Here is a 22,711-nt window from a genome sequence, read left to right on the forward strand (position 1 = left end):
GTGCACCCTTAGGGCCTGGAGCTGCACGGGGCGTATCCGTGGCACTCCGCAGAGATTAGCTGGAAGAGTTCAAACACAGCAACAAATTGGCACAGAAACCAACGTGAGAGGAAGCAGAGGAAGTAGGGGCGGAAGCCCGGTAGGGAGTGACCTCGCTAGGCTCTCATCTCAGGCTGCTAATTTTCCAAGTGGCGAGTTGAGAAAAGTAAATCATCCACAGGTCCCTTCTGACATCAGTTGGGAACTCGTGTATACCTAGGAGTACATCTTCCACGGTTTTCTTTAAAACATTGTGCTTTTGAAACACTGTAATGTTGGGGCTGGCAGAATGCCATAACTGGCTAATACTACTCTTGCTAGCTCACATGGGTGCCTGTTCAAGTCCTAGCTGCTTTACGTTTGATCTAGCTCCCTGCTCGTGGAATCGGGAAAGCAGCAGAAGATGGCTCCAGCTCTTTGGAGTGTGAGAACAAGCTCCTGGCTCCTGGCTTTGGGTCAGCTCAACCCTCGCCACTGCAGTCATCTGGGGATTGAATCAGCATGGAAGAGCTATCTGTCTTTCCTCTTACTTCAGAAATCTGTCTTTCCAATAAAAAAAAATCTTAAAAAAAGAAAAACTGTAATTTTTTGCCTATTTAGCATTGATTTTGATGGAAGAAAAAAAGTTAGTAATACTTTTTCTTTTTTTTTTTAAAGATTTATTTTTATTACAAAGTCAGATATACAGAGAGGTGGAAAGACAGAGAGGAAGATCTTCTGTCCGATGATTCACTCCCCAAGTGAGCCGCAAAGGGTCGGTGTGAGCCGATCCCAAGCCGGGAACCAGGAACCTCTGCCAGGTCTCCCACGCGGGTGCAGTGTCCCAATGCATTGGGCCGTCCTCGACTGCTTTCCCAGGGAGCTGGATGGGAAGTGGGGCTGCCGGGACTAGAACCAGCGCCCATATGATATCCCGGTGCGTTCAAGGCGAGGACTTTAGCCGCTAGGCCACGCCGCCGGGCCCTTAGTAATACCTTTTCAAAAAGATTATTTTTTTGATAGGCAGAGTGACAGAGACACGGTCCATCTGCTGCTTCCTTGGCCAAACGAAGCCAGGAACCTGGAACTCCATGGGGGTCACCCCTTAGCGTGCGAGCGACCCCCAAGTGCTCTGGGAGCTCACTAAGGGGACCCGCCTGGTAGACTCCTGGGGGCGGCGGCGGTGTTCCCAGGGAACAGCATCTGCGTCCCCACTCCTGCTCAGCCACTTGCAGAAAAGCTGGCTCCTTCTGCTACCCCGGGGCTGGGCCGGGGCCCGTCCGGATTGCTCTGGCTCCACCCCGGGAATGGGCGTGGCCTCACCAGTCTGGGGCGTGGTCTCGCCAGGATGGGGGCGTGGCCATACCCAGAACCGGGGCTTGCAGCCTCCAGTCTGGAGCCGCCCAATCCGGGAGGGGCGGGAGGTCTTGTCACGTGACCACAGTGCGCTCTCGCCCTCCCCTTCTCCGGGTCGGTACCACCTCCGACAGTACTAGGGGAAGAATAGGTTGCTTATTTTCTGGAAGAAAACTTATGCTTTCGACCCGGTTCGTGTCTAAATAGTGGAAAGTTCTGTCTGTGGGAGGGGATCCAATTCGTCTTGGGCCCGTTTCCTGGCTGTTTTCTCTTGTGGGCTCCCCCCTCACACTGACACGTTGGTCTCGCCCGGCCGGGCCCTGGGCGCGGCGGCGAGGGCCGCGTCACTGGCGGGCGGGATCCCTCCGCCCTGGGGAGAGCGACGCTGGCCGGCGGAGTTGGTGTGACTGAGGCAGATCCATCCGCGCCGCCGCCTCCGCCGCGGAGGAAAACAGGACCTCCCTCGCTCTCCGCGACCCCTTGGAGAGGCCCCGCACCACAGGTAGCCCCGCCGACGACGGGCGTCCTCGGCCCCCCCAGCCCCAGGTCCCCACCGGGGCACGTCGCTCGTGGTCCCCTGGGTCTTGGCCTCTGGGGAGCGGACGTAACTCCTCAGACCTTCCCTCCCTTCCTCTGGCCTCGTCTCTTCCAAACCCGGAAGGGGAACTGAGTGGGGGGACCCTTATCCCCACTATTGCATGCGGTCCCTACATCATCAGCAGCATTTTTTTCCCCCATACCCCATCCCATCCCTGCCTGCCTTTTTGCTCCCTTGTTAGTTGGGGGGCCAAAATCCCGGGCTTTTTCTCTGGTCCCCCCCCTGGCCCGCCCCCTTCCCCCCCACACCACCCGCCTGTCTGCCTACCTACCCGCCCGGGGAGGGGTGGGGGGTGATAGCGCCCCAAGTTGTCCTCGGGCTTCGCACCCTCGCCCGCATTCGCTTCGCAGAACTCCGGAACCCTGGGAGAGGCAGGCCAGGCCGCACGTCTCCACCCTTAGCGTGCTGGGGTTCGGGCCCCGCTACCCCAAGTCGGCCGAGACTTGGGCACCCCTCCCCGTGCCCCTTGACCAGCCCTCAGCCCCAAAGCCTCGCTCCCAGGTGATTCGCCCCCCACGCACACACCCGACTGGCTTTTGGGCAAAATGGAGGTCGTGGGGGCCGAGGCCAAGGCCCACTGCGCTTCGCAGCGCGGCACCCAGCTGCCAGTTGCGGGGACCCTCGGTGCCCTCGCGCGCGCCCCGGCAGGCCTGCGGGGGCGGTGACAGCCCTCCTCCGTCTCCGGTTGGGGCCTCGGTAGCCCCCCTCTCCTGGCTGCCGGGGGCTGCAGTGGAGGGCGGGCGGAGGGTGGCAGGGAGTGTCGCCCCCGCCCCGGCGGCCTTCCTCCTGGGCTGCTGTTTCCTAATGGCCTGAGCTTCAGGCGTCGCCGTCCTGCTCGGGCTTGGCCGCTGGATGTGGGTGTGGGTCGGGGGGCTCTGCCCCTTGGAGAAGGGGCATCCCCTGGCACTGGGGTGGCAAGCTGATCTTGGAGAAGGGGAAGGGGTGTCCGTGGGGAGGAACGCCCAGCGGCTAGGGGGAAGTGGAAGCTGGGTGGGGGCGGCCGGGCTGCCGGATCATCACACAGGTGTCTGGGGAGGTGTGGGGGTGCCCGACGGGCTGGGCTCCTGGGGTGCCTGGGAAGAGAGCAGCTCCGCGCCTCGGGGCCGCCGGCCTCTCTTCGGAGCCCTAATTACTGGAGAGCGGCTCCCCTGGGCTTTCTGCGGCGCGTCGGGGCGGGCGGGCGGGCTGGGGCCGGAGGGAGCCGTGGCGTGGGGCTGCCGTTCCCACCACTGTCCCCGCACTCCCCCCACACACCCTTGGCAGACTGCTAATGGAGCGCAGCCGGCTTGGGGGATTATCAGGGGTGAGCCGTCCTGAACCTATTAGTGCCGAATCGGCTTTTCCCAAATCCTGTAAACAGCCACCCTGGCCGGTTCTGGAGAGAGGTGGGAGGCTGGGTCGGGCGGGGGCGAAGGGGCCAGGGGTGGGGTCACCCACCCTACAAGTCTCTTGCTGGGGATGCGGTTGTCTTGGCAACGGGGCTAGGTGGGGGCACTTCTCCAATGAGGTGCTCTCAGTCCGGGTGGCGGTTGCCTAGGCAACTCCACGAACAGCCCAGCTTCTCCCCTCTCCTCTCCCCCCCCCCACCTTCGGAACTGGGGGTGTGTGTGGAGGGTGTGCAGCGTGTGGGGGTGAATTTAAAGAGGCACCGCCCCTTTTAAAATTAGGTGCTTGAAGGGCGGTGCCTGTGCAGGCTGGGGCGGACGTCAGGTCTGTTCTCTCCCCCCACCGTCCCCCCCAGTTCCTGCCGCGGGTGTCCCGCCTGGCCTGCTGTCCTAGGGAGGGGTTTCCCCTGCGCTTCCTCTTGCACTTCCCGCTCCATTTCCGGGGGGCGGAAGGAAGATTGGGGAAGTGGGTTAGTCCCCTGGGCAATGGCTGTCCTGAACCAGGGACCCTCAGCTTCTGCCCAGGGAGGGTCACCCTGTGGCCGCCACCCCTCCCCCTCCGCTTCCCGGTGCTTACCCCTTCCGGACCAGACTCCCACCCCGCCTCTCCCCGCTTCTTACTCGGTGGCCACGGCCTTGGAGCTGACGTCAGCCCTGCATCCCCCAGGCCTCGGGCCAGCGGCCAGGAGCTGCCTCCCCCAGCCCCCGTCCCGCGGCCCCCAGCCGCCCCCAACCCCGCCCCACGGGCCCGGCGCCATGAGTGAGCTGGAGCAACTGAGACAGGAGGCTGAGCAGCTCCGGAACCAGATCCGGGTGAGGGCCTGGCTCGCTGGGGTCGGGGAAGCTGAGCGGGTGCCCTGGAGCGGGAGCGGGAGCGGGAGTGGGGACGGGGAGGGGACATCCTGAGTGCTCCTCTGTGTCTCATCCCTGGCGCTCCTCTTGTCTCCTGCTCTCTTTCCTCTTTGCCTCTGCTCCCCCACCCCCATCTTCTCTCTGGCTTCTCTGGGTCTGTCCACCGTGCAGGATGCCCGGAAGGCATGTGGGGATTCAACACTGACCCAGGTGAGGTGACCCCAGGGCCAGCTGGGAGCCGGGGGTGGTAGGGGGAGGAGGCTGGGGGCCTGGCTGCTCCTAGGGCTCCCGCCACAGCCCCTTGAGCCCACCCTGTCCACCTCCAGATCACGGCTGGGCTGGACCCAGTGGGGAGAATCCAGATGAGGACACGGAGGACCCTCCGTGGGCACTTGGCCAAAATCTACGCCATGCACTGGGGGACAGACTCAAGGTGTGTGGGTGTGGTTGGCGGGGTAGCGGGGGATGGGTATAGCCACCCCAGGTCTGGTGGGATGCAGAGGACACCTCTGACTCCCAGACAGTCCAGGGTGCAGGAGAGGGTGGGGAGGTGCTACAGCTCCAGGCTTCTCATCCCACTCCTCGGCCTCCACCAGGCTGCTGGTCAGCGCCTCCCAGGATGGGAAGCTCATCATCTGGGACAGCTATACCACCAACAAGGTAGAGGGTGTGTGGGGAGTTGGTGCGGAACAGGCGATGGGGCCTCGGCCGGGCGACTCTAATCCCAAGCACTGTCCACCCTCCTCCCTAGGTCCATGCCATCCCACTGCGCTCCTCCTGGGTCATGACCTGTGCCTATGCACCCTCAGGGAACTTTGTGGCCTGTGGGGGCTTGGACAACATCTGTTCCATCTACAGCCTCAAGACCCGTGAGGGCAATGTCCGGGTCAGCCGGGAACTGCCTGGCCACACCGGTGAGGGGGGCCTGGCTGGGTGTGGAGGCTGCGGGTTGGGGCTGTCTCTCCTGTCCATCACCCGGGCCTGCGTGACCGCTCCTTCCCCTAGGGTACCTGTCATGCTGCCGCTTCCTGGATGACAACCAGATCATCACCAGCTCTGGGGATACCACCTGGTGAGCCCTGCCAGGGCCAGGCTGTCTGGGCTGAGCCACCACTTCCCACCCAGCCAATGAGGCCTTCCTCTTGTGGTGGCCTGGGGCCATCCCTCCCATCAGGGCTGAGTGCTGGCCCCTGGGTCTGCCCCAGGTTCCTATGGGGTTTGGAGGGAGTTGGTGGGGAGGATCCTTTCCTGCCCTGATCCCTTCCCCTTCCTGTCTCCTCTCCAGCGCCCTGTGGGACATTGAGACAGGTCAGCAGACCGTGGGCTTTGCTGGACACAGTGGGGACGTGATGTCACTGTCACTGGCCCCCGATGGCCGCACCTTTGTGTCAGGGGCCTGTGACGCCTCTATCAAGCTGTGGGATGTGCGGGATTCCATGTGCCGACAGACCTTCATTGGCCATGAGTCTGACATCAATGCCGTGGCTGTAAGTGCTTGCCCCTGCGTGCCTGGCCCCCACCCCCACCCATCCATAGTCCTCACTCCACTCTGGCCTGTGTCCCACAGTTCTTCCCCAACGGCTATGCCTTCACTACGGGCTCCGACGATGCCACGTGCCGCCTCTTTGACCTGCGAGCTGATCAGGAGCTCCTCATGTATTCCCATGATAATATCATCTGTGGCATCACCTCTGTCGCCTTCTCGCGCAGTGGCCGGCTGCTGCTCGCCGGCTATGACGACTTCAATTGCAACATCTGGGATGCTATGAAGGGTGACCGTGCAGGTGAGAGTCGGGGACCGGGGTCAGCTGTACCAGGAGTTCCACAGGAATGGTTCTTATGTCCCTCTTGCTCACAGGTGTTCTCGCTGGCCATGACAACCGAGTGAGCTGTCTTGGAGTCACTGATGATGGCATGGCTGTGGCCACAGGCTCCTGGGACTCCTTCCTCAAGATCTGGAACTAACTGCCCTGATCCCAGCTGGGCTCAGGCCTGGAGGGGCCTGCCCACGCCCACACTACAGGCCGGGAGCTCTGCTCTGGGGCTGGGCATGCTATGAGCCTCCGTCCCTGGGCCACGGGTCCCTGCTCCCTCACCCAGGTTTGGTTCCTTCCGGGGCCCCCATGGCAGAGGTGAAGATGGGGGTGGGATGGGGGAAGAGGATGGGCAGAAAGCCCACATTCTCTGGCTGCCCTGGGGTCAGGGCCTCGCGCCTCCGGAGGGCCCGAGGCAGGAGGTGGAAACCCCAGGGGCTGGCTTTTTTAAAACTGGTTTTATTTTAATTTTTATTATATTTTCAGTTTTTCCATAAAGGAACCAATTCCAACTCTGTACCTGGTCTCTGCCTTTCTTTGTGTCCTTCCTCATTTGTCTTCACCACCACTGGGCAGTAAGCTGGGGGTGCAGGGCTCCACCAAGCAGCAGACCCAGCAGGTAAACGTCAATGTCCTCAGCACAATGCTGGAGTCACACCAGAGTTCCTAAATCCCCACACCTGGAGGTGGGGGCCGCTGAGGAGCTGAGCTGCTGCCTCCAGTGGGGCCCAGGAGCAGGCATCCCACTGAGCAGCCTGGACCAGCTGGCTACCACCACCCCCTTGGTGCCCCTTCCCCAAATAGAAACAGCAGCCCAAGCAGATGGGGAGAACACACACCAAGTTTTATTGGGAGATGGGGGTATTTACAGGGGCAAGTGAAAGAAAGGGGAGTCACACAGGGTAGGGGGTAGGGGCACACTAGGGACAAGGCAGACGGGAACAACAGAGCCCTGCCCCACCCGGAACCCCGGGAGGGTAGGGGAGCAGCTAGGGCCCAGGAAGACGGGCTAGGAAAGAGGGGCTGGGGGGCTGGGGGCTGAGCCCTTGGGCTGGGGGCTCAGGGCTTGTAAACATTGACCACTCTCAGAGGGGATGGGGGCGGGAGAGGGCTCCCCCTACACTTCCTCACAGGGTTAAGGCCTCTCCAGGCTCAGGGGCCCCCAAAGTTCAAAGTCTCTTTAGCTGAGGGGGGAAAGGGGCAGGAAGAGACAGGAAGTCCCCCCTTCCTCTGCATTGGCTGTGGCAGGGGTGGGGGCGTTACATTCAGTCACAACAGGAGTCTCCCCCACACCTCTGAGCCCCCCCCACATTCGGCGTGAGTGGGCATGAGGCAGGAGGGAGCTGGGGGGCCAGCAGCAGCAAGACGTTTCCCCCTGGCCCATCACCCCCTTATTGCTTTAGAGAGAATATTGTCTTTTCACAGACGCTAACACTGTCAAAAACCAGGGAGAAGCAGGTGGAGGGGGCCCTTCCACCCCGAGGCCAGCTTTGTCCCCCAACACTGACCCAGTTGCCACTTTGGTGCAAAAAAAAAAAAAAAAAAAAAGTCATTCTCACTAGGGAGATGGGGCAGGAGATGGGGTGCTCCTCGCTTCCCCGGGGCGGGGCAGGTACATTCATGGAAGGGAGGCAGTGGCAGAGGCCTGCCCTAATACTGCACTCTGAGCGGTGAGGTCAGCGGGACAAGTTACATGAGAAACCCAAGAGGTTAAGAAACCCAAAGACGATGGCGACAGCCCCAGGGAGGGAACCAGAGTCAGCGATTGGTATGAGCCCAAGGCAGCCAGCCCCCCGACCCGGGAGACACCCACTGCTGCCTCGAGCCCAACCTTACCCAACATTAAAAAACACGTTGAGGGGAGAAGCCACTCGCTCCTCTCCCATTTGGTCAACAGGGGGTCAGGCGCAGGGCTAGGTGGTCCACAGGCCACATGGCAGGCTGCAGGTTGGGGGGCCCACTTCCTGCCCCCTCGCAGGACTGCGAGTGTCTGTTCCGTGGCAGCTCTAGCTCCTGGCACATCCACGTGCTCGCAAGGATGACGTGGACACTTGAGGCCCACAGAATACATTCATGTGCCACGGCACAAGTCAGGGTGCTCAGCTTCACACCCAGGCAGCCCCCAAATGGCAACAGTGGGGGTAGCCGCTCAGCAGGGCCAGTCAGCCCTGCCGCAGCCCTCTGCCTGCCCATGCAGCCCGGCACTCCCCCACTGGCCCTGCCAGCTGGTGCAGGAGGACAGCCCAGGGGCTGGGGCGGCTTGTCTGATTTGTGCAACTCTCCCCGAAGCAGCCAAGCCAAGGGGCGCCTCAGCCATCACAGCGTCTATGGGCTGTTCACAGCGGGTCCGGCAGGCGGGGCTCCAAGGGGGCCTCGCTGTGCAAACTGCTGGCACCCCAGCTTCCAGCTAACCCAGCAGCCCCAATCCCAAGGGCAGGAGGGTAAGTGTGGCCGTGGGACCAGGCAGGGCAGCTCCACGGGGCATGTGTCCTCACTGCCCCGGAATAACAGTGTGTTTTTCCTTTCAGCCTAACCACTTTTTCTTTTTTCCTAACCAAAAAAAAAAAAAAAAGCAAAAACAAAAAACAAACAAACAAAAAAAACAAACCTCTGTGGACCTTCCATTACCACACCCAAGATCCTCCAAAAGGGGTAAGGGTGTTTATAGTCTAGTTTTTAACAATATCCTTTGTCTCTCCTAACATTTTCTTCAAAGTCATTTTAAAATTAAAAAAAAAAAAAAAAAAAAACCCTCCCCCAATCTGTTAAAGTGCCTCGTGGTGGGTGAGTTAAGGTGCATCGTGTGGTTTGTAACAAGTGCTGGGGACCCTGCCCCTGCTTCCTCCTCGGCTCCTGTGTGGAGCCTGCAGGCTGGGGACCCTGGGGTCCAAGCTGCTCCTGCAGCCCTTGGCCGACAGCCTGGGGACTGGTAGGACGGGCTGCTCAGTAGTCATCCACACTCTCGATCTCACCGGAAGAACCGTGCAGGGAATACCCTGAAGCCAGGGAGAAGCCGGGCGTGAACTCCGTTAGGCCCCTGCGCCCTGGGCAGAGGAGCCCAGCTCCTCCCTGACCCCAGCCCAGCTCACCCAAGATGCTGGGGTCCGAGTGCAGCATCAGCGCCCGCCTCTTGGCCTTGCTGCCCTCCCCGGGGCAGAGTTTGGTGCTGTGGTTGGCCTGGAAGGCCGTGTGCAGGGAGGTGCTGCTCAGCCAGGCCTCCTAGGGCAGCAGGGGGGAGTGAGCGGTGAGGACACCCAGGGTCGGCCCACCCGCCTGCCCACCTCCACTCGGCCGCCCCTACCTGCTGCTGCTGTTGCCGCTGCTGGCTGACCTTCTGCTTGGCCCTCCGCTCCAGGAATTGTTTGGCAAATTCTTTGGCTTCCAGCGTGTCCCCCAGGCAGGAACGGATATAATCATGCACATCGTAGGGGGATTCCACCTCCTTGAGGATCGCCACGGCCATGGGCACTAAGGGGCAGGGAACTGGGAGTGAGGCCCAGCTAAGCCTGGGCAGCTCCCACCCCAGCCCAGCCCGGGGGGTTGTGGGTACCATCCAGGCTGCCCGTGGTGCTCAGTGTGTGCAGCATCTGCTCACACCACTGGGTGAAGCCGTCCTGTGGCCGGGGGATGCCCTGCAGCAGCTTCAGCAGCTTCTCCTCCTCTTCTGTCTTTTTGCGAACAGGTCGGCCAGACAGGTGACTGTACGAGTCACTAGGTAAGGCAGGGTAAAGCAGGGCTGTCAGTGACCAGCCAGGAGACCTCTCCTCCCAGCCACCCGCACACGCCCGTGCCCACACCCACCTGAGGGATGGGCTGCTCCGACTGTTCTTGAGGCCCAGGCTGCGGGCCAGGCTGCCGCTGCTTTTGAGGCCATCCTCCCAGAGCCCCAGGCCACTGCCACTGCCGCTGCCGCCGCCCCCGCTCTTGTCGGGCCCGCCCCACAGTGGCCCAGCCTCAGACACCCACTGGTTCAGGGGGGCAGAGCCCAGGCCCCCAAGCTGCTACAAATGGTAGGCAGTCAGGGGGGCTCAGTCAACGCACCCCAGAGCGCTAGGTGGGGAGGTTTGGGTAGCAAAGGACAGGGGACGAGGTGAGGGTCCTGGGAAAAAAGCGGATGCTGCAGAACCATGCACAAACCCATGTTGGGGACTCCTGCCCTGCACCACGCCACAGAGGGCCTGCCTACTCACCGCACGGTGGTTGGGGGCCGAGGCCCGCGCTGGCTCCCGGGCCGGGGGTGGCTTGTGCAGCTGCCGTTCACCCTCCAACTGTAGCTCCAGCAGCGTCTTCATGGACAGCCCCTGCTTGGCCAGGCCAGCCCAGAGTGTGGGTGGGGAGCCAGGCGCAGGGGCTGCAGCCGCAGCGGCCACTGCCTGCTGCTGCTGCAGCAGCTTCAACAGCAGTTCCTGTTGCCGCACCTGCATGGAGACAAAGCGCCAAGCGCGGGTGAGGGGGTGCGGGGCCACCGGGTGCAGGGAGGTGACAAGAGCGCCAGTGACACGCACATGCTTGCGCCGGTATAGCTCCTCCTCTTCTTGCCGCCGCTTCTGCTCCTCCTGCTGTTGCTGCTGGCGGCGCTTCTCCTCACGCCGCTTCCGCTCCTCTTCCTCCCGCTTGGCCCTGAGCTCCACTTCTCTGCGCTCCTGGAACTGGGACCATCCGCGCATCAGCCGGAAAGGTGCCCGCCCTCCACCCCCAGGCCCCCAGAATGTAGTGCCAGCACACACTCACTTTGTGCTGCAGCTGGAGTTGTTCTAGAATTGGACCCTGAGTCGAAGAGTTAATTGGTACGTCCCAAAGACTGGCCTCACCACCTGCATGAGGCAAGGCTGGCTTCAGGGGCAGCTGGCCGGAGACGGGGGTATGGGGACAGCTGGGATGGCTGGAGTAGGGGTGTCAAGGGCTTGAAACAGGGCCTGGAGGCAGAGGACCAGGGACCACACACCTGACTGTGATGAGGCTGAGGTATGTACGTCCCAGAGGGGGCCTGAATCCGGCACCGACAAGGACCGGCTCATGGTCGGGAGCAGGTTCTGGTCCCCACCTCTGAAGAGCATACACACACTCAGGACCCAGAGCCCCCTTACGGTCCCCCCATGGCTCTGCTCCCCATCCTGTGGAAGACCCTCGGACCTGGCAGGTTTGAGAGCCTGGAGTTGCTGCAGAAACGTGTTAAGCTGCTGCTGTGGCGGTGGCGTCAGGTCGCCCATAGCTGCCTTTTCCCGGAGCGCACACTGCGGGAGCTGGCGGCTGTGGGAACAAGCATGGGGTGGTAACCCACAGGGCCAGTGCCAGCCAGTCCGCTGAGCTCCCCTGGGCCCTGCATACCTGCCCACCAGCTGCAGAAACTGCTGGTGCTGCAGCTGCTGGTACAAGGCGGCTGCCGCTAGCTCCTGCTGCTTCTTCAGGCGCTCCTGGTCCATGTTGCCCTGCATGAAAGCGAGAGCGTGCCAAGCGCACGCGGGGGCAGGGGGTCGGGCTTGGCTGTCCTGCCCGCCTGCTCTGTGGACATCGCTGCTCACCAGGAGAGGGGGTGGCGAGGGCCCCGGGGCAAAGGGCACACGCCCCCACATCTTGATTACTTCCCCCAGTGGCTGGAAGCCCTCGTCGCAGCCCCGCTTCACCAGCAGAGACATGGAGAAATACCCGGCCTGGAACCACTCTGCCATCTCTTGGGTCGTGAAGGGGCCTGTACCAACGAGGTCACGAGCTCAGCAGGACGCACCAGAGCAGAACAGGCCCCAGGTGGCCCCCTCCCACCCCTGCAGCTACCTTGGATCTCCCCCTGTGGGTCCTTGTAGAACCACTTGCGGGCGGCGCCATGACTGAGGGGGAGGGCGGTGGCAGCAGCGGAATGGCGCAGACCCTGGGCTTGCATGGCCACTGTGAACTGCTCCTCTTCTAGGGAGCTGTCCTGCAGAGAGGCCACCAGCTTCTCTGCCTCCTGGGGAAACGGGGGGTGGGGTGGGGCAGTGAGAGGGAGTTGAGGTTGGGGCTGCGGCACAGCCAAGAAAAGGAAAACACTCCCTGTGTCCACATAAACCAAGGCTCCCCACACCTGTTGCAGGTGCTTCAAGCCTTCTTCATCCTCCAGATCTCCTGGCAGGTCCGGGGGCGAGGTCCCCCCAGGACTTAGCTGGATACCCCTCATGTCATCTCCTGGGAAAAGTGAACAAAAGGGCATGGAATGAGGTGAGGTGGGGAGAAGGGATACGATGGGTCCTCTCCCCATCACTCCACAGCCCCCAACACCGATACCCAAGTATACTCCACTCCGGGGCACTGGCCCCGCACTGACCTTCAGCTGCCACAGGCTCTTTCTCCACAGCACCTTCCCCATCTCCATCTGTTCCCCAGAGTGGGCCCAAGGGGGTCAAGGCGGACGGGGAGCTGACCTTCTCGGGCAGAGGCCGTGGGGTCAGCTCCTTCCCGCCTGTGAGAAAAGGGTGACAGTGAGAGCTGAACCCCTGGGAGGTGGCAGGCCCTGTAACCCTCAGCAGGGATGTGTGAGCAATGTGAGCATCCCCCAATCCCGCAACCTGGGGCACAGGACCCGGCAGCCTTCCCCTGCCCTGTTCCAGCATCTTCTCTCAGCACTTGCTCTTCTGCCCCTTCTAGGTAGCCTGATCCTATCAGCAGGGAATGGCGGGACCCGGAAGGCAGCTCACCTGCCTCAGGCTCTGGGTCTTCGGGCCCCTCTGATGGTTCCTCCTCACCCTCCTCCAGCCCCTGGAAGGCCAGCTCCTGCTCCTCAGGGATGGGCTCCTTGGGGCCCTTCTGCAAGCAGCACACAGGACAGGCAGGTGGGTGGGGCAGCAGGGTGGGGCACCGGCCAGCCCAGCCCCTGCCCGGGTCTCTTCATGCTACCTTGAGGGGCAGGAAAGCTCCAGAAGCGTCGAAGGTGCCCATTTCCTCCTCTTCGTCATCCAGGCACCACTCTGGGAGCCCATCCTTGTCCTCCTCAAAGCCCTCAGGCCCACGGCCCCGTCGCAGGTGGATGCCACCTCCTCCAGCCCGCCCCTCCTCTTCACCACAGCCCCCTCGGTCCCCGCCTCGCAGTTCAAACTCAAACTTGCGCCTCCGCTCGCCATGTTCCCGCCAGCCAGCAGAGCGCGGGCCACCATCTGAGCAGGAGAAGCCAGAGGAAAGTGAGCACCCCGGGGCGGGGCGAGGTGGGCTGGAGGAGCACTCCTCCACTGGAGCTCCCCAACTCACTCTGCGCCCTCATTCCAGCCTCACCGGGACTGCTGGAGCGCCAGCGGTCGCTGTCCCGCCGGGGTCCTGCCCCGAGCCTCCAGCTGCCCTCTTCCTCCTCCTCCTGCTCCTCGCGCAGTGAGCGCCAGTTCTCGCTGTCTGAGCGAGCGTGCTCCTTCCGCGGGCCAGTGCCGCACTCCTCGTACCCGGACCGTGCTGAGGGTGAGGGGAAGACAGGCCTCAGAGTGCAGCCACAGCTGCAGCCAGGGGCTTCTGCCCTCAGACAGCCCCCACCAGGGTCATGGGGCCTGCATCCTGGCCCTCTTCCACTCCTACCTCCATCCCTCCTGGCTGACTTCTCAAACCGCCTCTCGCCTCTGCAGGAGGAAACAGAGGTGGTTAGAAAAGGGCACCTGTGTGCCTTGTACTCTTGGCCCTGAGAAGGAAGATGGAGGGAGGGGAATGCAGGGAGAAGGGACCCGGGGGGTACGGGGACAGAGCATGAGAGGGACGTGGGCAGGCAGGGCCAGGCCCAGGATCTCCGACAGGCCCCCGTTGGGACATGCGTGCCTGTCATCCCAGCTCTGGCTGCGCTGGATCTCCCGGGGGTTTCGCCCGAAGGCCCCATCCCCTTCTTCGATGCTTCTTTGGTAAAAGCAGCCGTCACCTCGGCCCCGGCCTAGGGAAGGGCAGGACACACCTAGGTGTGACACCTGCCAGGAAGCCCTCCCCTACCCCCCAGCCCGTGTCCTGGGACTCCCATGCGCAGTCACCCCTCTACCTCGACTGCGCGTGCTGCCCCTGCCGCGGGAGGTGCTGGTTGGCGCTGGGCTGGCCCCTTTCCCCATCAGCCTCAGCACAGCCACGCTGTTCACTGACAGGGAGAAGTTTCTCTGAGGAGGGAGCCGGGGTGGCAGTGAGCACCCACCCACCCAGCTGCCCCACTCACCCAGCCACAGTACTGACCCGTCCCCGGCCTAGCCCGGGCCTGCCCCACCTGCTCCTCCTCAGTCAGAGGCTCCAGGGCCAGGGGCTGCAGCGGCTCTTCCTGCAGCACGGCAGCGAACTCCTTGTCCTGCAGCTCCTCGGGGACCTATCGGTCGACAGGGACCATAGTGTCAAAATGCTACCTGTTCCCAGGGCCTGGAAACTGGCTAAGGTGGTGGGCAGTGCAGCCCTGGGCCCAGCCCACCCTCACCTTATTCTCCTTGATGTAGAGGGCTAGCATCTCCTCACGCCCATAGCGGTAGTCAGCCAGCTTGTACTTGGGCATGGCGGGGGAGGCGGGTGGGGAAGCCACACTGCCACCACTGGACAGGGCCCTCAGCCTGGAACAGGTGCCAGGAAACCAAGTCAGGATGCCCCACTCTCCTCCCTGCCAGCCAGGGCACACCATACAGGCAACTCACCACTCGGGCCCAAAGTTGAGTGTCTCTGCCGTCATGGTGGGGCTGGGGGTAGCTCACGGAGGCCCAGGAGTGTGGGCAGGAGCAGGGCCTGGGGTGTACTCCTTAACACCTGTGGAGAACGTGAGACCCTACAGGGCAAGCTACTGGCCCCATGCCCCAGAACAAACTTTGGGTTGCAGGGAAGGTCAGCCAGCTCCCGGAAGGACTCACCTAATCCAGCCACGTGGCCACACACAGAATAAGTCACCCACAAACCAGCTGAGGCGGGAAGGCCTGGGGGAGTGAAAAGTGAGGAAGCTAGAGGCCGCTCTGATATCCACACTCCCTTGGCCCCCCTGCCTGGGTCCCAGCATCACCTGGCAGCCTTGTGCCCTGGACAGGAGGGCAGGAGGCCGGGTTCTCTCTGGAAGGGTGGCCACTGGAGTAGACAATGGTCCTCAAGCCACTGGTGATCGCTCTGGCTTCAGCAGTGTCTGGAGCAACCTTCACATCTGGGAACAATCCTTGGGGGGAGAGGCACATGCTGATAGGATCAGGGCCCATGGCCACGTGGCACACAGGCAGACCCCGAAGGGAGCAGCCTGGCACCAGGTGCCCAGTATAGGCAGCAGAAGGCAGAAAGGCACACAGAGCCTGGGGAGAGCAAGGCCAAAATGGGGATGGGCATTGGAGCAGAGGAGAAACAAGCAAGCCAAAATCCATAGATGCCCTGGCAAGGAGCGGTCAGGTCAGATAGATCTGGGAGCAAAATCATTTCCCCCTTGGAAAAAAAAAATCAGGGTGGGCTGCTTGGAGAAGTGCCAGGAAGCAGTCACTGGAAAGGCCGAGAGGGATGCTGGAGGACACCTGGGACCCAGGAACAGTCACGCAAACACCAGGGCAAGGTAAGGCTCCCTCACCATTACTGGAGGGAAGCCACAGTCCCAGGCTGACAGCACGAGGGCAGCGACAGGCTCCGCTAAGGACAGACGGGGGAAGCCCCCAAGCAGTGGTACATCCCTTGCAGACGGACACGGGCTGAGCAGGGAGCTGGGCCAGTGGTGGGGGCTGCGTCACTGGCAGCGAGGGGGGCTGGAGCTGCACGCCTTGGCCACAACCATGGACTCCAGGACACTGCGGTCTGTAGAGGAGAAGAGAGTTCCTGCTGGAGGGAGCTCAGGAAGGCCAGAATCCCTCTCAGGACCAGGGCAGCTCTGTACCCAGTAGACACCACCTAAGGGGCCATGTCTGTAGGGCTCAACTGTGCCCGCCACGCCAGACGCCATAGGACTCCCACGTAAGTCACCAGGGTGGGATCAAGTGTATGGAGAGAAACACGTAGGGGGCTGGGGAAAGAGGACCGGGTACTGTCCAGCAATCCCCCACCAAGACAGAAAGTTCTGAAGACAGCAGTGGCACTGGCTACACATGCACACTGCATGCTCAGGCATGGCTCATGGGACAGGTGCTAAGGCACAGCACGTTAAGTGGCTGTCTGCAATGCTGGCATCCCATCTGGATGCTGGTTCATGTCCTGGTTGCTCTATTTCTGATCTGCTCGTTAATATACCTGGGAAAAGCAGCTGAAAATGAGCCAAAGCCCTGAGACACTGCAGCTACGAGGGAGAGCCCAGAGCTGCGAGCTCCTAGCCTTGGCTGGTCCAGCCCTGGCCGCTGCGGCCATCTGAGGAGTGAACAAGTTGATGGAAGATCTGTCTCTGCCTTTTAAACCAATCAATCCCCCAAACAAACAAGGCTTAGGTAGGGCCTCAGCATTTTGTGTTATTTCACCCCTGAGAGAACAAATTTTAGGGGGAAAAGGGCCACTGCACACCCGAGTCAGCCCCTCCAGTCCCTTACACAGGTCTCCACAGGTTGCTCCTTCCAGAGGGACACACGCTAGCCCTGTAGACTGCGGAAGGGCTGCAGGGTGGGTGTAGGGAGAGGAGAAAGGGCAACTCACACTGGGGTTGGGGCACACAGCCCTTCTCCTCCGAGGAGCTGCAGGTTCGTGTCCTGCCCTCACCTGGCTCAGGCCCTCACCTGGGAACAGAAGGAACTGGCTCAGCAGGGCAGTGAGGCCTTCCCAGTACTGGGCAGGGAGAGAGGGCACAGGTCCAGGCAGGGGAGGGAGGGTCTGGCCCCCATTCCAGTCCCCACACTAACAGCACCCCGGGAATAAGATTCCCCATCCTGGGGGGACTCCCTCTGCTTGCCAGGGACAGCTGAGTAGAGAAGGGGGCTACTGGCACCTGATGAGGAGGGGTTAGGGGTGCAGCCGGACGGCAGGCATTCCAGTGACAGAGAGCAGAGCCCCACAAACCTGTGCCTTCCCCTCAGGCAATGTGGACAGTGCGGGAGGGGCAGTGCCACAGAAGGGAAAAAAGACACACATTCGGCTCTTCCCTCCCTTCGCACAGCTGTCCTGACTGGAATCTGAAATCCTGCCAGCCAATGATTCTGCCTAGCTCCCAAGTTTGCTGGGCACGAACTCATAAAAACCCAGAGTGAATCTTGTCCCAAGGTTCCCCTCCTCCTCAAAGCCCAGCTGGGCCTGCCCGCCCTCCTCCCCAACTCTGGTACTAGGTTTGTGTCACTCCCACCCTGGCTACGTCCTCCTCTGCCTCAGTGGACCCCTGCTCCCCATCTCCCTTTTGTTATTAAAAGGCTGCCCCCTGCTGGAGGCAAGGTGGGAGGACAAGCACCAGTCCTGGGTGCTCCAGGGACCAGGAGCCAGCTTCTCTGGCGGGAGGGAGATGCAGAGACAGCAGCCTCTGGGCTCCGAAGTTAGCAACCGTGTTTCAAGGCAACAAGAGCATCAAGAGCAGCAACAGGTCCCAGCCCCAGTCCAGTCCCCCACCCCAGAGCCTGCAGGACCAGGTGACCTGGCCCTTCCCTCAGGAGGCACACACTCTCCACAAGGGGTAGGGGCTGGGACGCCCCAGGGCCGCCAGCCAGGGTCCTGCCCAGCTGTTCTGCTCTCCCCATGCCAGCTTGACCAACGGCAACACCCTTTGGCAACTGTGGGTCCAGTGATGGTTCTCAAACCACTTTCACACTTCATCTCACAAAATCCCTTTCTGCCCACTTGACCAAATGCACGCCTTGCCCCCTGAAAATCAGGAAGGGCACCCGGGCTGTCACCCGAACAGATACCCAGTATCCAAGACGCACACAGGGCAGCAGCCATCCCAAAGCACACGTGGTGCGCACCATCGGGGGAGCCTGAGGCATTTTTCAATTTCTTGCTAGACTTTTCAAAATCCCTCACATAGCCCCTCCTCTTCTCCTAACCCTCCCTTCGCAAAAGTGGGGTGATTTTAATTTATTTATTTATTTGCCTGTCCCAAACTCTCCCAACAGGACGTAAAAGTGAGGCCACTACATCTCCACCCAACACCAGCTGTGTGCAGTGTCTGACCGCATCAGGGCACTAGGTTAAGCACACACTCCTCCCGACAACCAGCATCACGGGGGGACCAAAGAGGCAGCAGTAACTGAACTCAGACCTTCCTAAGCGCGGGAGCTAGAGAGCTGGGGTGCAAGGGTGGCTGTTCCCAACTCTCAAGTCAGCAGTGAGGGGGAGCAACCTGCAGGGTGGGGGGCTGAGCTGCCGCCAGCTGTCAGCTTGGGGGTGGGGGAGACAAGAAAAGAGCCGACCAACAAGTAACATTCGGAGGACGCTGGTGACAATTCCAGGAGCCACTGGACCAGAACGCGAGAGACAAGGGTCTCTCTAAAGTTACAGGACCAAAAGGCAAGAAGTGAGGGGCCGCCGGCTGCATGGGGGCGGGGGGGTGCTAGGAGCGAGAAGGGACCCAGCTGGGACGCGGCTGAACAGCCGGCGGGGCTCCAGGAACCCCCCGGGACCGAGCGCCGAGGGACTCTGCTGAAAGAGCTGCGAGGAGGCAGCGAGCTGCGAGGTGGCGGGCCGGAGGGGGGTGGACAGCCCTCCCTGTCGTGGGACGCCTGCACTTGGAGGACCCCGCAAGGCCCGCCCGGCTCGTGAAGGGGCAGGCGAGCCCGGGGCCGGGGTGGGGAGGGCCAGGGCGGGCGCGGCCCAAGCAGCGCTTCTCCAGGGGCGACCGTTAGGAGCGCGGGGGTGGGCGGCGCGGCCCGGGAGGACGGCGTGCCCTTCAGGGAGGGGCGCCAGGTGCGCGGGCAGCGGTGGCCGTCCCCTCCATCACACACACACACACACACACACCACACACGCGCGCGCACACACTCGCCAAGCCGGGAGCCGGCCTCCCGGGAAGGGGCGGAGGGCGGACGCACCGGGCGGCGGCGGCGGCAGCGGCGGCCTCGGGGAGCAGACCGGGGCGAGTCCGTGGCGGCGGCCTGCGCGCTGCCTCCGGCTCCCGTGGACTCGGCGCGGCCGCCGCGGCGTCGGGGGCGGGCCTGCCCCGGGCCGGGGTCCGCGGAGCCGCCGAGCGCTTACCGCGGCCGGCGGGCCGGCGCGAGGGGTCGCTCCCGGGGCGTTGGCGGCGGCGCGCGGCGGGCCGGGGGGCGGCGGCGGCGGAGGCGGCGGGGGAGGGGGGCGCTGGCGCTCCCGCGGCGGCCGCTCCTCTCTGTTTGTGTTTGTAGCAAGATGGCTGCCCGCCTCGCACCACGTGACGCGGACGCGGGGCCGCCCCCTCCGCCGCCGCCAACGCCGCTGGCCGCGGCTCCGGCCGGCAGAGCCGCGCGCAACGCCGGGCCTCGCTGTCCCCGGGTGTCCATGCCGAGGGGAGGGCGGCGCGGCTCGGACGCCCGCTGCCCGCCCCCTCCCCATCTCCATTCTGACTCACCCCCCCCATCTCCGCCGCCCGGGCACGTGACCCGAGTGCCAGATTCGTCATGTGACGTTGGGGGGCCCCCGCCGCAGGCTGGGGGGTAAGGTGTCCCCGGGGTGCTTGCCTGCGCCCCTGCACCACCACACACGTGGGATGGCCTGTGCTACTTGTGAGGGCACGAACTGGTTTCTTGTGGCCATTAGGCTTCCTCCAGGAAGCCCGTCTGGGTTGGAGTTCGTCAGAACACCTGTGAACTAGGAAATCTGCGAACACCTAATGATCTGGGAGCAGTCCCGCGCAGACCTGGCCCCGTGAGTCCGATAGACGGCGACGGAGCACGGACTGCCTGCGAGAGGGGGGCTAAGCTGAGGCTTCGTCGCTGTTGTGGTCAACCTGCTTGCGGCCTCATTGCCGACACCTCCTTCCCCAAACACACACTTCTTACAGGAACATCCCTAGGAGTTAGCTGCCAGGCACCTGCCACACCAAGGCCTGTGGCCCGCGGAAGCCCCTGTTTAAAGGAATGTCCCTTCTGTTGCGCACAGTTCTCAGAGCTCTCTCGTGCACCCTAGCTCCGGGCTCCCTAAAGCAGTTGCTGCCACGCATGGCACGAACCCACCCCCGCTCAAAGTTCTTGCCTTGGAGGAGTTGAATGCTTCCTGGGGTTGCAGCAGGCCCCTTTGTTCCTGTTCTTGGGGTTCCAGGCTTGCTCTCCTGCACTTGCAAGTCTGAACCACTACCTTTCACAGTTGGTTTCCTCAGCTTTTTGTTTTACTTTAAGATTTGTTTAGTTATTTTAGGGGCCCAGCACGGTAGTATAGCACCTAGCCTTGCTCACACCGGGATACCATATGGGCGCCAGTTCTAATCCCAACAGCCCCACCTCCCATCCAGCTTCCTGCTTGTGGCCTGGGAAAGCAGTGGAGGATGGCCCAAAGCCTTGGAACCCTGCACCCATGTGGGAGACCCAGAAGAGGCTCCTGGCTCCTGGTTTTGGATCGGCTCAGCTCCAACTATTGGGGCCACTTGGGGAGTGAATCATTGGATGGAAGATCTTCCTCTCTATCTCTTCTCTCTGTATATCTGACTTTCCAACAAAAATAAATAAATCTTTAAAAAAAGTTTTTAAAGATTTGTTTATTTGAAAGAATTACAGAGAGTGGGAGAGGAAGAAGCTCTGAGAGATGTGATAAACTCCCAGGATGGCTCCAAAAGCCAGGGCTAGGCCAGAGCCACAGCCAGGAGCTCCCTAAGATCTCCCTGACAGGTGGTAGGGGCCCCTTTGCTGCTGCTCTCCCAGACACAACAGAAGGGAGTTGGGGCAGAAGTGGAGCAGCTGGGGATAGACTGGTGTGTGTGTAGGATGCCAGCGCTGCAAGTGACTTACCCTGCCTCGTCACATGTCCCCTTGACCCTGGCGGTCAGGGCTCCTGCTTCAGCTAAGCCGCTGTTTTCTACTGCAGCTTCTCACATCAGAGAGTTGGTTCAAGTCCAGGCTGCTCCACTTCCCAGCCAGCTTCTGGCTCACATGCCTGGGGAAGGTGGCTGGTCCAAGTCCTTGGGCAACTGTACCCACATGGCAGATATGAGTGGAGTTCTAGGTTTTTACAGGGAGATCTTGCATCTGCTGGCTGACTCTCCAAAAATGTCCAGAACAGCCAGGGCTGGGCCAGGATGAAGCCAGGAGCTCCAGGTCTCCCACATGGGTTCCAGGAGCCCAAGCACTTACCCATCACCTGCTGCCATCTGAGGTGTTTTCATAGGGCACTGGATCAGGGGCATGCCAAAGCCAGGACTCAAACCTACACTCCTGACGGACCATGCCAGCCAAGCAGCGGCTTAGCATGCTGTGCCAGTACACTCGCCCCTGGATGTACAAGGTTTTTTTTTTTTTTTTTTTTAAGATTTATTTATTTTTGTTGGAAAGTCAGATATACAAAGAGGAGGAGAGACAGAGAGGAAGATCTTCCTTCCAACGATTCACTCCCCAAGTGATCACAATGCCCAGAGCTGAGCCAATCCGAAGCCGGGAGTCAGGAGATTCCTCCGGGTCTCCCATGTGGGTGCAGGGTTCCAAGGCTTTGGGCCATCCTCCACTGCTTTCCCTGGCCACAAGCAGGGAGCTCGATGGGAGGTGGGACTGTTGGGATTAGAACTGGCGCCCATATGGGATCCCTGTGAGTTCAAGGTGAGGACTTTAGGCGCTAGGCTACCACATTGGGCCCGATGTACAAGTTTTTACAGCATGTTTTAGGAATCATGAAAAGGAGCACCAGAAAGTGCTCTTTGTGGACTGTGCTTATTAATCAACACCTACCACAGGCCTTCCTGTGAACAACCAGTCCCCAGTGCAAGCCAAGCGCTTCAGTGGGGTGGATGGAGCTGCTTCTCCACTCACCGGTGACCTCTGCTTTGTGTGCTGTGGCCACCTGAGCTGGGGCATGGCTGCTTAATGCTGCCTCCACGACCCGTCCTCCCTCGGTCTCTTCCTGCCCCTCAGGGTGCTGCTGCTCGCACCCCAGCCAGTGGGCACTGCCCATGCTCCCCATCAGGTGAGAAGGCAGCATCACGGGTAGACATAGCTTTCTCAGTGCCTTGTCCAGAAGGATTGGCACTCCAAGATCCTATTGGATGTTCTCCCCCCTCCACTAGGGAGGGCCAGGGAGGAGAGTGGTCCACAGAATCCTGCTTGTGCCCACTCCACGGTGATGTAGGTCCATTGTGATGTCCTGCTTGTCTTCCTTGCTAAAGCAGGGGCTGGCACCATGATGCTGTGGGTTCAGCTTCTGTCCAGGACACTGGCATCCCCTGTTGGAGGGCTGATTCAAGTCTCACTTGCTCTGCCGCTGATGCAGCTTGTTGCTAAGGCACCTAGGAAAGCAGCAGAAGAGGGATGCTGGTGTTGCAGGTGGTGGCTTTACCAGTTATGCCAGTGTGCCAGCCCCCCTTTCTAACTGGGTTATCTGTGGTAATTCTTAAACTTAAAGGAGTTCCTGGGTCCGGCACATTAGCCTAGCGGCTAAAGTCCTTACCCTGAATGCCCAGGATCCCATATGGGCACTGGTGCTAATCCCGGATGCTCCACTTCCCATCCAGCTCCCTGCTTGTGACCTGGGAAAGCAGTGGAGGACGGCCCAAAGCCTTGGGACCCTGCACCCACATGGGAAACCTGAAATACCTGGCTCCGGGCTTCAGATCAGCATAGCTTCAGCCATTGCGGTCACTTGGGGAATGAATCATCAGACAGAAGATCTTCCTCTCTGTCTCTCCTCCTCTCTGTACATCTGACTTTGCAATAGAAAAATAAATCTTTAAAAATGAAGAGTTCCTT

General features: G+C 61.5%; 2 protein-coding genes across 12 annotated transcripts; one reads left to right on the plus strand and one right to left on the minus strand.

Annotated features, from left to right (window-relative positions):
* Window positions 1-1,715: 1,715 nt before the first annotated feature.
* GNB2 (G protein subunit beta 2) lies at window positions 1,716-6,542 on the plus strand. 3 transcript variants are annotated; one of them, XM_004586942.3, is made up of 10 exons: window positions 1,716-1,876; window positions 4,025-4,170; window positions 4,381-4,419; window positions 4,536-4,642; window positions 4,806-4,869; window positions 4,961-5,123; window positions 5,215-5,281; window positions 5,495-5,696; window positions 5,777-5,993; window positions 6,068-6,542. In XM_004586942.3, exons 2-10 carry the CDS (start codon window positions 4,114-4,116, stop codon window positions 6,172-6,174), a joined length of 1,023 nt encoding a protein of 340 aa, XP_004586999.1. In that variant the 5' UTR covers window positions 1,716-1,876; window positions 4,025-4,113; the 3' UTR covers window positions 6,175-6,542. The 3 variants fall into 3 exon arrangements, with proteins under 3 accessions (XP_004586999.1, XP_058536651.1, XP_058536650.1); XM_058680668.1 differs by lacking the exon at window positions 1,716-1,876 and adding an exon at window positions 2,257-2,473; XM_058680667.1 differs by lacking the exon at window positions 1,716-1,876 and adding an exon at window positions 3,663-3,682.
* A 2,280-nt stretch (window positions 6,543-8,822) lies between these two features.
* GIGYF1 (GRB10 interacting GYF protein 1) lies at window positions 8,823-19,145 on the minus strand. Of its 9 annotated transcripts, none has more exons than XM_058680342.1 (29): window positions 19,047-19,140; window positions 16,569-16,648; window positions 15,526-15,739; window positions 14,983-15,129; window positions 14,837-14,899; window positions 14,627-14,735; window positions 14,416-14,545; window positions 14,215-14,310; window positions 13,999-14,110; window positions 13,788-13,896; window positions 13,554-13,594; window positions 13,263-13,433; window positions 12,891-13,147; window positions 12,692-12,800; window positions 12,322-12,456; window positions 12,082-12,182; window positions 11,796-11,967; window positions 11,546-11,712; window positions 11,352-11,452; window positions 11,157-11,273; window positions 10,969-11,069; window positions 10,755-10,837; window positions 10,529-10,672; window positions 10,214-10,441; window positions 9,825-10,021; window positions 9,574-9,734; window positions 9,325-9,491; window positions 9,113-9,242; window positions 8,823-9,019 (listed from the first exon to the last, which is right to left on the minus strand). In XM_058680342.1, exons 6-29 carry the CDS (start codon window positions 14,659-14,661, stop codon window positions 8,967-8,969), a joined length of 3,117 nt encoding a protein of 1,038 aa, XP_058536325.1. In that variant the 5' UTR covers window positions 14,662-14,735; window positions 14,837-14,899; window positions 14,983-15,129; window positions 15,526-15,739; window positions 16,569-16,648; window positions 19,047-19,140; the 3' UTR covers window positions 8,823-8,966. The 9 variants fall into 9 exon arrangements, with proteins under 9 accessions (XP_058536325.1, XP_058536324.1, XP_058536323.1 ...); XM_058680341.1 differs by having other exon boundaries at window positions 9,825-10,024; XM_058680340.1 differs by having other exon boundaries at window positions 11,352-11,712; window positions 19,047-19,141.
* Between the last annotated feature and the right edge of the window lie 3,566 nt (window positions 19,146-22,711).

The sequence above is a fragment of the Ochotona princeps genome, chromosome 24 (genome assembly GCF_030435755.1).
Source record: "Ochotona princeps isolate mOchPri1 chromosome 24, mOchPri1.hap1, whole genome shotgun sequence".
Taxonomy (NCBI): Eukaryota; Metazoa; Chordata; class Mammalia; order Lagomorpha; family Ochotonidae; genus Ochotona; species Ochotona princeps.

Coding starts and splice junctions, on each gene's coding strand:
- GIGYF1 (XM_058680339.1), bottom strand. CDS start 14,661: ATGACGGCAGAGACACTCAACTTTGGGCCCGAGTG. Junction 13,148..13,262: donor CTGGCGCTCCAGCAGTCCCG/GTGAGGCTGGAA, acceptor TCTCCTGCTCAG/ATGGTGGCCCGCGCTCTGCT. Junction 10,838..10,968: donor CTCAGCCTCATCACAGTCAG/GTGTGTGGTCCC, acceptor TGCCTCATGCAG/GTGGTGAGGCCAGTCTTTGG.
- GNB2 (XM_004586942.3), top strand. CDS start 4,114: ATGAGTGAGCTGGAGCAACTGAGACAGGAGGCTGAGCAGCTCCGGAAC. Junction 4,420..4,535: donor GGGATTCAACACTGACCCAG/GTGAGGTGACCC, acceptor GTCCACCTCCAG/ATCACGGCTGGGCTGGACCC. Junction 5,124..5,214: donor GGAACTGCCTGGCCACACCG/GTGAGGGGGGCC, acceptor TCCTTCCCCTAG/GGTACCTGTCATGCTGCCGC.